Genomic DNA, 9,420 nt, shown 5'->3' with positions numbered 1-9,420 from the left:
TACCTACTACTATCACCTATTACAATTTATATCTGCTGCTTTCCGAAGAAGTCCCGCTTACCTCATCCATCTATAAGCTCCTCCCCAATGATTGCAGCTGACAATCGTCACTAATAAAGAAAAACATTATATACCGAAGCTTTTGGGGAGTCCAATTCCCACTCCGCGAGCATGGCGAACCCTCCGCAGCAGACGTATATCCCCAGCAAAATTGTCAAGTCCGACTACCCCGTACGTCTCCGTTGCCAATTGGTTTCTACTCTACGTCAATAGTTTCGCTAATCCCAATTGCAATTTAGCTCATCGACAATGACCCGTACGTATATCAAGCCTCGAAGCTCTATGCGACGACAAACAGCCCGCGATGTAAATTAGTATGAGGTAACTGACGAATATCCGGTCGTATCATAGACATTTCAGGAGGGTGGTGGGCTATGCTCGCACTTCAGACTACGTACATGGCGCCGTAGCCGCCGCGGCAGGTCCGGGTTTGCTTTGGACGATGGAGAAATTCGCACCTTCGCACGTCGGCCGGGGTGGCTTCACGAGAGCCATGCGATTGGCCAGTGTAATTGGAGCTATGGGCGGATTCTTATATTTCTACCAGCGATCGAGTCGTACGTTCCGAACCCCCCCCTCCTCACACCCTCTAAATTATTTTCTATGTGGAAGAGAAGAATATACCCCTCATATTAACGTGATGCGCCGCTGCGTTTTAGTGCGATTCTACGGTATGTCGGAGAACGCCCGCGAAGTGGAGATGGATATGCGGGAGATGGTGGACAAGGTTAAGGCCGGCGAGCCGCTCTACGGCGAGAGCAGACTGACGCCGCACATGCAAGGTGTTGCGGCCCGCCAGTCGCGATACTCTGCTCTCCTCACCGCGGTGGTTCCCTGGTTCAACTTCGTCAACCACAACCAGCACGGTGTTGACACAGCGAAGTACTACCAACAAGCCGAACGGGAGCTGGAGGCTGAGCGCCTTGGTAAGAGCAGTTCGTGAACACCCACGATCATGATGCCTGATGAAAAAAGAGCACTTGTCACGTGTAAATATACCGATATTGGTCGGCTTGTAAGTATCCAGACTTCAGAAAGGCCAAAATACAGCAGGAAATGCAAAGTACAAGTTTTTTTTTCTTTTCATCCACTCGTTGTGTACATGCTGCGTTATGTGCTATATAGTTGTGTATATAACCTTCGCCGGTTATAAAGAGGAGCGGAATATATAATCAGACGTGGTCCTGTAGTATTATATAGGGCATCTAGGTACGCTCCTTCATATTTGTGCAAGTATCTAACCATTACATCCATCCATCTTATCCATCTAAGCCTTAATCTTCTTACGCATATTGTACGTCACGACGGCCAACTTGAAGAATTTATCCCAGAAAGGTCCTCCTCTAGTAACCCCAACATATGATTGCCCCCAGAGAACCAATCACCTAACTGCGCCGTTTGTGCCATCGATCTGGCCTGATCGTTGGTATCAGCCAAATCGAAATTGGCCGCACCGCCATCCATCGGCATGAACCCCAACTGGCTCAAGTACATGTTGAACTCGTTGCCTAGAGGAACCATATCCTGGTCGACGGGTTGTTGCGCCTTCGCCTCGATGTATAACTGAGCGATATTATATAATACCTGGCACAACTGATGCAGCTTGCTGATTGACTGTGATAAGTCGTATGCTGCTTCTAATGATTGCACAAAGTCTGCTAAGCGCTGTAAATCTTCCGCGCTGGATGTTTCAATCACCAAACAGAATATTACGATGAACGGGATGAACGGCGCATAAAGAATTGTCCTAGTCACATGAGGTGGGGAGTTAGTGGTCGGGGATCGCACCTAGGTATTGGAAGGTAGTAGGAAGTTCTCACCAGTGAATGTATACTATCTTTAAGGACTGGTCATCCATCATCTCCATGGCCTCTTGATGACATGCCATGGCTGCTCGAGCCGAGTCGATACACTCGTCCGAAAAAGTGCGCGATCGGGTCCCCGTTGGTGGCAGGGCACGGTACGTAAGGGCTAATGACGAAAGATACGACTATAATATATTAGCAGTGATCTTACAAAAGCGTTTTAACGGATAGAAATAATATCGATTGAAGGTAGCATCCCTTATTTGGTTGCGTTGGGAAGTACCGACTCGTAAGATCAACTAGGAATGTAAAAGACTTTAAGTTACATACCACTTCGTCTGATTTCAACATTATAGAGAACATACGGCCCTCTGCGTCATCAGATGCGCTAAATACAGAGTAGAGCCCCAAACTCTCTGCCATCAGGTGCTTTTGCTCCGAAGCTAGAATGTTGACTTGCTCGACACGGTACGTCTCGGATTGTCGCAAGGCACCGGGACTATATAAACGCTCATATATGCGACCTTGTATCTGCGCATGTTTGATCCACAGCGTCATGACCTCGTTTCCCGGATATGTTGCTGTTTTGCTCTCGGGAACAATATGCGGCAGCGAGATATCGTAATCCTGTAAAATGGACGCTCGACCTAGTCGTAGCGACAGTCCTTTATCCAGCATGTAGGTGCACCAAAATAGGAGCGACTTGTCTGCCTTCTTCTGCGGGCTATCATCTTTCATGCTATGGACTTGGTGAAGGCCCAGTGTCCGGCACATATGCGCAGCCCGCTCGGCTAGAAGCCATGCTAAAGATGGACGCGAAATATCTATCGAGAAACTCGACTTTTATTTCTGTCGCGTTAGCCTAATAGTTCAATCGCCAAATTGCATTGGTAATATCGTTCGAGTATCTAAAGAAGTAGCATTAGACTCACCGCCATCAGTAATGCCTCGATGTTTTCTAGCGTTGCCGGCATAAGGAGATTTAGGTGAGATAATACAGTGTCTATGTTCTTCTGACACATATTGAAATACCGGTCGGCTTCTTCCTTTTCTTCATCTGTCTTTGCACTCAGCTTTACCTCAAAGAACACATACGCAAGACCGCAGTTTACAAGGATAAACGTAGCGTCCGTGATGTCTTCTGTGTTGAAATAGACACGCCGACATTGGTCAGTGAAATGCTCCACATCTATAAAGCAGTAGAGGACAGCAAGCATCATTGGCAATGGACCATCTATACTAAAGGGTAAGCGAGCTCTTGCAATATAATGCCTGATTTTGTGTGTTGGATACGTACGTTTCATGTCCCGAAGGGTTTGTGCCACGACCTCCATTGGGGGCAAAGGTAAATCCCGTAAAGGGGCCTTGGAATGCTGTTTTTGGCCGGGCAAGCGAAACTCGTGGAAGGACGAGACTGTTCGCCGGTTTTCCTGCATCTGGACAATCTGCTTTAGGGAGGACAAGGCTGCATCAATCTTGGAGTTGCTGCCTTTCTGTTCCAGCGGAGTTCCCTGTACGGCATGCTCAAGAAACTCGCTCGCGAAAGCCGTATGTGCGGCTAGCGACGAGTTACCCTCAAAGTCCCCCGCGTCCTCGGGGTCGAACACCGTGCTGGATATGTCATCTCGGCTATTAAGAGACGACGGAGTAGTTAGTTTCTCGAACGGCCGTCGTGTGTAATTCTCCGTAGCAGAGGATGTGGATGCTGAGATAGGGCTTAAATTCCGCAGAAGCGTCTCAATACCACTCAGCCGTTCCTCGATCAAATCGATCTTCCGTTCACTAAAGAAACCCGAGTACCGTTTAGTAACTATACCCTTACTTATTGAAGGCTATGGTACGGAGATTAATAGGTGGCTTACTATTGGCTAGAAATTAACACTCGTTGTCGTGGTTCCTTGGGCTTTTGGCCAGCACCAGTAGAACTACATGATCGCTTGGCACTCCGACAGTTGGAACACGGAGACTCCTTGTCGCAGCGTATCTACCAACATAAATTTACATGTTAATGAACTAGATGGTTTGGCTAGAGATATTGGTAGGGGAGGCGGACAGCTATAGGGTAGGCTCCTCACCTTCCTAAGTCTGCATTGGTCACACTATAATGCGAATGTTACTTAGCCCAGATCTTAATGGAAAACAAATAACCGATAACACCACAGCAGGCCAAGCCCGAATAAGTATTACGGGGCCGACGGGTTCCGGATTCTCACTTACTGCTCGCCGGGGCCCTGGAGATCCTGGACCACCGGCTTCGGACACCTCGGGATCCATGGCGTTTATAAATTATAATAAATTGATTTCTTTGGTTAGTCGCAGGTTGATACAGTCACATGCGGGGACCGTAGAACGATAGGCTGGATAACAGGTAGGTAGCTATTAAAGATACGTCTTGGTCCCGGATTTAAGTTGGCATTTTCCTCTTGCCCAAGGCGGTCTGCTTAAACATCGGGATCCGCGGATCTCGGAAAGTTGGTGTAAAAGACTTGGGCTGGCAGCCTAAACAGAGGTATCAGCTCGAATTTCTAAGGAGGGTTACCTATGCCTTGTACAGGGATACCAACCGGATCAGACACTACATTTCAACATGGGTTCCTGTGGAAATTGTTGATAATTAGTTTCTTATTGACCAGCAATACATGTATGTAGCTCATAGTTATCATAGAATATAGTCCAAGTACGGTAGTGATGGAAAGAAAAGAAACGTAAAATGCACAAGCCACGTAAGGGGGTATTACTCTAGAGCATTAGGCATTTAATTAGGTACCTTTTCCAAAACGATTAGAAATATTGTTGATTTTTATAGTAGTTACCATTAATTGCTGTCTTCGTGTTGTCTTTAGTTACGAAGTGCATGGGAAGTATGGAGTTATCCTGAAATCTGATAGGCTACCTGGTACCAGGTAGCTATAGCTTAAGTGGGGTGTGGGGACTACACTTATGTCAGCAAACTCACTGATGCTATTACCTAATTCTTATTACTTACCTAACCAATGGAAACGCCACGCGATTCAACACGAAATACAAAGTACTTCTTCATTTATTCTTATCGATTTCCAAGTTCCGAGTCGCAACCTTGAAACCTTCGAATCGGACTTCCATGTTATTTCGTATTGGAATACCCGACACTGAATCTACCTAAGACAAGGTCGAATTCGAGGATACTTGATCTGCATCAGTAGAACCGTACGGAGGTGAAATGACTTGCAAACGGAAGCGCCAGGAAGCCGACATCGCGTCCAGAGCAGCTGTATCGAAGCGATCCCGCCACACCACAGAACCGGATTTACTATCACCGTTATCTGACGAATTGCTCGTTCGCATCCTCATATTTCTGCCTCTTCCGGATCTCCTAAATACAGCCCCCGTATCGCGTCGATTCTACCATCTATCTGGCGACTACCAGCTATGGAAGCGTCTATACTATTCGCGCTTCGTCCTGCCCCGCGCCCTTCGCATACCGGGATTCCGCGATGGTTCCGCTAGAGAAGGTAAGCTCCATTACTCCTCCCGGAGGGCGGTATGGGCAGATGGGAGAAGAGGAGGTTGGGTAGATATGCACCTTGGAGACCTGGACGACCGATCGAGGGATTGGAAGAAGCAGTATAAACTGCGACATAACTGGTCTAAGGGAAAATGCGCCGTCGAGGAATTACAACTCGGACAGGAGCTACCGTTACCCGACACGAGCCTATCGCATAAAGTCCTTGTAAAAGTTACCGAGGGTATCGCAATAACGGCGGATGCATCTACAGGATTGCGGGCCTGGGACCTAAAGACGAAACAACTCTTAGCCCAGATTAATCTAAGGGAGATCAATTCGGAAGCCTCTCCGAGTTGTATTACGATAGACGATCAAAAAATACAACATCACATTTTAGAAATCGCCATTGGCTTTACAGATGGGAGTTTCGGGATATGGAAATTAGACGTGCAGGAGAAGAAGATACTGTTAAGATACAGACACAAGGGATCCAGCAATGGAGAATTAGTCGGAATTGCCTTCTCCCATCCATATATTTTAACAGCAACCAAATCTGTCCTTATTTCCCTTTACACGTTCGACATTCCTCCCAAGACAGATCGTTCCAACACTCTAGAACGAGCTGGAGAGATCCATGGTCAATTGGGAGATTTTGAGAGCGAATCTGAGGAAGATTTAAGGAAGATAGAAGAAGATCCCAAGCGAGTAACTCTTCGAGCACCCTACCTACTTACATCACTTAAGTCGCATACGTCGAGGACTCCTTTGGCCTTGTCTATTAGGAAGACGACTGCTAGTACTATAGCTTCGATAGCTTATACATTCTCAACCTTTCAAGGCTGGTCCTTGGGCATCCAAGATTTACATTTACGCCCTCCTACTTCCCGGTCAAAACACACACCGGATATTTCAACAACTCGATTGGCTTATACATTACCAGTCCGAACTAACTCTTCTCACGTTCCATCGCCACCAATATCACCAACCTGGCATACAAGCCTGCAATCTTCGCATCCAGACGACGAAGGCATTGATGGGCCCACCAATTTATGTTATACGCACCCTTATCTTCTTGCAACTCTGCCAGATAACACATTAATTTTATACCTTTGCACGTCCAATGCGACTTCATTATCAATATCGCCTGGTATCCGGCTTTGGGGACATACATCCGGCATAAGCGACGCCGAAATAACGGCCCGCGGAAAGGCGGTCAGTGTTAGTTCTCGGGGCGAAGAAATTCGAGTCTGGGAACTTGAAGGGAGGGTACACGGCAAGAGCATCGAAGTCCGTCCCACCCCTAAACTTATCACCAACAACCAAGACGGAACAGATGATCATGTTAATACTAATACCACGACCGTCCAATGGGATGAACGGCGGAATTGGGTAGGCTTTGATGATGAAATGGTTATTGTTCTTAAAGAGTCAAAAGGACGAGAGAGCCTGATGGTCTACGACTTTACGTAAAGTTTATACCGACGCAGAACTGATACAGGGAGTTAAGACGTAATTTACACCGGTATATGAACCGCCGTCCAGTATATCCGACGGGCACATGTTGTCAATAATGATCGACTAAAGGATCAGCCACGCTTTAACTGGCTCTTCAACTGGATTTAAGTTGACAGACAGAGAAGTCCTAAGTTATGTGGTTTGTGGGACCTAGATGCTACGGACATCCTTTTTACTAGACTACTCCTACGATATGGAATATAGAGTATCCCCGAGCAATAACACGTCACCAAGCTCCATCGCTACGACAAGCTTGGGAAACCCGAATTGTTCACGAAAAGAGGTACCCCATTTAACAATTATGTACTCTTGTATTCGTGACTACACCTTTGACTGCGGGCTTCTGTTGGTCTCCCTGATTACATTGGCCTTATAGGACGCCGGGTGCGTGGGATAGGACGTACTCACATCACACCCCTAAGGTCTACTGTTGTATTTTCGCTACCAATCCACAAGTCAGTCAGCGCCGGTGTCAACGAGTAAACGCCGGAATAAGAGAACGGACTAACGCCCACTTAGTCGCTGGCCTCATCTGCCAAACGCTCGGTTGGGTGTCCCATTATTCAGAACCCGATTGCTCCAGTCCAATAGGTTCATAGGAAACCAGTCCAAGTCTTAATTCTCGAGTGACAACTCCGAAAAGAGCGACTAAAATGATGGCTGGTAGTGGTTGGGGGATGAGCATCGACCCTCTTGGAATTGGCAACTCCACCCTCCTTTTCCCTGCCGAATCACATACAGGTGTTCTGCATTTCGTCCCCTTGAAGCATCCCAATGCGCCATGTCGAATCGTTTTCTCAGTGGCAAGGGAGACGCGGAAGTAACCTATATAGCCTGAAGTTGTCCTATTAATCCTATATGAACCATGATCATATTGTGCGCTAGTACGGAATAGTGCCGGGCACGATATGAATCACAAGGAAACTTTCCAATTTGGTCTCGTGATGCAACCTTCCCCGGACTCAGACCTGCCGATATATTCAAACGTATGAGGAAGTCAGATCTTGCCTCTAACATTTGTCATGTTTCTGTTCCAATCGGTTCCCTCCTGAGCTACCACCTGATTAAAGTCTCATATCTAGCAATGGGTATAGCCTCTATTTGGCCGAAAAAGTGACCAAGGATTTCTACGTTCTGTGGAGTCCGTAGTCAGCCACAGGCCAACCGTTGAATATTGTTTCGCCGATGTCAACTATCGGTCCGCTAGGCCGTATCCTTAGATTGTGACCAACTAGCGTGGCTGTACGGCAATGCTCGAATGTATCCATGGCCCATGCTTATGCGCTCGGGAATTATTTGCTCAAGTTAATATCGACTCGCCGAGTTGGAGTGTTTCTAATGATAGCACTAACCTTGGTGGCGGAATATGGACAGGTGCCGCACCCACCGGAAGAGGACTTGGGCGAGGGTTGGGAGCATCTAGACATCTAGACTAGAGCAGATCATGGAGATATAATGTTGCGTTGCCCCTAGCCTAGCCTGATATGAATCTGGCTGCTCTCCAGTACGATCAGCATAAATACTACCGCGCCTCGCTGATTGCCAAGGCGTACAGCTAACAAACCCACCGCCTTCCTAGCAAGCATCATCGGGTCTTACGGATTCTATAGTCAGGATGCTCTTCTCACTTCCTCTTCTCGTCGCACCGGCCCTGGTCGCCGCCCACGGTGCCGTAACAAGCTACGAAATTGGCGGAAAGAAATACGAGGGTTACCAGGGATTTTCCCCCGTCCAAGGGGCTCAGATCATCCAGAGACAATGGCCCGACTACAACCCGATCATGACCGTCACGGACCCTAAGATGACCTGCAACGGCGGCACCTCCGCCCCCCTCGCCGCCGAAGTCGCCGCTGGTCAGAACGTGACTGCGTTCTGGAAGCAGTGGACTCACCAGCAGGGCCCCGTGATGGTGTGGCTGTACAGCTGCGACGGCGAATTCACGGCCTGCGACGGCAAGGGCAAGAAGTGGTTCAAGATCGACGAGATGGGCCTATGGGGCAACGTCCTGAACAGCAACAACTGGGGAACCGCCATGGTCTTCAAGGACCTGAAGTGGTCCAGCCGGATCCCCAAGAACCTCAAGCCCGGCAACTACCTCATCCGCCACGAGCTGCTCGCTCTCCACCAGGCCAACACGCCCCAGTTCTACCCCGAGTGTGCCCAGATCAAGGTTACCGGCTCCGGTACCGCTACTCCTCCGGCTAACCTCCTGACTTCCATTCCCGCATATGCTGCCCAGTCTGACCCTGGTATCATGGTAAGTAATCCGCCTACCCGGTCTTTTCGGATATAGGGGCTTGAGAACTAAACAGAATCTAGGTCGACATCTACCAAGGTGGTGGAACTTCGTACAAGACCCCTGGTCCGGCCGTGTGGATTGGGTGAACAGGATAAGGAGGAGATCATGATAATGAATAATGCATGGTTAGGCGATGGAAATGTGTATATATATTTTAAAGACTAACTACCTCGCTTGATGATTGATACTTTGGAATATATTACCATTTTGCCCCGTCGCTGTCTCTGTGGGCTGTTAGTAGTGCATTGCTTTAAGTA

At 48.0% G+C, this 9,420-nt stretch overlaps 4 protein-coding genes across 4 annotated transcripts; 3 read left to right on the top strand and 1 right to left on the bottom strand.

Annotated features, from left to right (window-relative positions):
* Positions 1-23: 23 nt before the first annotated feature.
* Positions 24-1,181, top strand: F4812DRAFT_18969 (NADH-ubiquinone oxidoreductase complex I, 21 kDa subunit-domain-containing protein). The gene is made up of 5 exons (XM_047930115.1): positions 24-72; positions 126-231; positions 300-316; positions 412-617; positions 720-1,181. The coding sequence occupies exons 2-5, from the start codon at positions 172-174 to the stop codon at positions 1,001-1,003; spliced, it is 567 nt and encodes a 188-aa protein (XP_047794922.1). The 5' UTR covers positions 24-72; positions 126-171; the 3' UTR covers positions 1,004-1,181.
* On the bottom strand, positions 1,182-4,778 carry F4812DRAFT_19010 (fungal-specific transcription factor domain-containing protein). Its single transcript, XM_047930122.1, has 8 exons — positions 4,083-4,778; positions 3,941-3,964; positions 3,728-3,849; positions 3,163-3,647; positions 2,798-3,099; positions 2,196-2,705; positions 1,881-2,050; positions 1,182-1,807 (listed from the first exon to the last, which is right to left on the bottom strand). Exons 1-8 carry the CDS (start codon positions 4,137-4,139, stop codon positions 1,360-1,362), a joined length of 2,118 nt encoding a protein of 705 aa, XP_047794921.1. The 5' UTR covers positions 4,140-4,778; the 3' UTR covers positions 1,182-1,359.
* Positions 4,779-4,899: 121 nt separating this feature from the next.
* Positions 4,900-6,919, top strand: F4812DRAFT_18893 (uncharacterized protein). The gene has a single exon (XM_047930110.1). The coding sequence runs from the start codon at positions 5,065-5,067 to the stop codon at positions 6,817-6,819; it is 1,755 nt and encodes a 584-aa protein (XP_047794920.1). The 5' UTR covers positions 4,900-5,064; the 3' UTR covers positions 6,820-6,919.
* Positions 6,920-8,023: 1,104 nt separating this feature from the next.
* F4812DRAFT_18936 (glycoside hydrolase family 61 protein) lies at positions 8,024-9,411 on the top strand. Its single transcript, XM_047930112.1, has 3 exons — positions 8,024-8,321; positions 8,444-9,121; positions 9,184-9,411. Exons 2-3 carry the CDS (start codon positions 8,480-8,482, stop codon positions 9,247-9,249), a joined length of 708 nt encoding a protein of 235 aa, XP_047794919.1. The 5' UTR covers positions 8,024-8,321; positions 8,444-8,479; the 3' UTR covers positions 9,250-9,411.
* Positions 9,412-9,420: the final 9 nt, after the last annotated feature.

This window comes from Daldinia caldariorum (assembly GCF_022478825.1).
Source record: "Daldinia caldariorum strain CBS 122874 unplaced genomic scaffold F4812scaffold_1, whole genome shotgun sequence".
Taxonomy (NCBI): domain Eukaryota; kingdom Fungi; phylum Ascomycota; class Sordariomycetes; order Xylariales; family Hypoxylaceae; genus Daldinia; species Daldinia caldariorum.
This window is presented reverse-complemented; position numbering and strand designations above follow the sequence as displayed.

Bases quoted from the DNA above. Each gene is read 5' to 3' on its own strand.
- F4812DRAFT_18893 (XM_047930110.1), top strand. From the start codon at position 5,065: ATGACTTGCAAACGGAAGCGCCAGGAAGCCGACATCGCGTCCAGAGCA.
- F4812DRAFT_18936 (XM_047930112.1), top strand. From the start codon at position 8,480: ATGCTCTTCTCACTTCCTCTTCTCGTCGCACCGGCCCTGGTCGCCGCC. The intron at 9,122-9,183 runs GTAAGTAATCCG...AACAGAATCTAG, and splicing joins AGTCTGACCCTGGTATCATG to GTCGACATCTACCAAGGTGG.
- F4812DRAFT_18969 (XM_047930115.1), top strand. From the start codon at position 172: ATGGCGAACCCTCCGCAGCAGACGTATATCCCCAGCAAAATTGTCAAG. The intron at 618-719 runs GTACGTTCCGAA...GCTGCGTTTTAG, and splicing joins TTTCTACCAGCGATCGAGTC to TGCGATTCTACGGTATGTCG.
- F4812DRAFT_19010 (XM_047930122.1), bottom strand. From the start codon at position 4,139: ATGGATCCCGAGGTGTCCGAAGCCGGTGGTCCAGGATCTCCAGGGCCC. The intron at 3,648-3,727 runs GTAAGCCACCTA...GGGTTTCTTTAG, and splicing joins GTGTTAATTTCTAGCCAATA to TGAACGGAAGATCGATTTGA. The intron at 2,706-2,797 runs GTGAGTCTAATG...CAGAAATAAAAG, and splicing joins TCGAGGCATTACTGATGGCG to TCGAGTTTCTCGATAGATAT.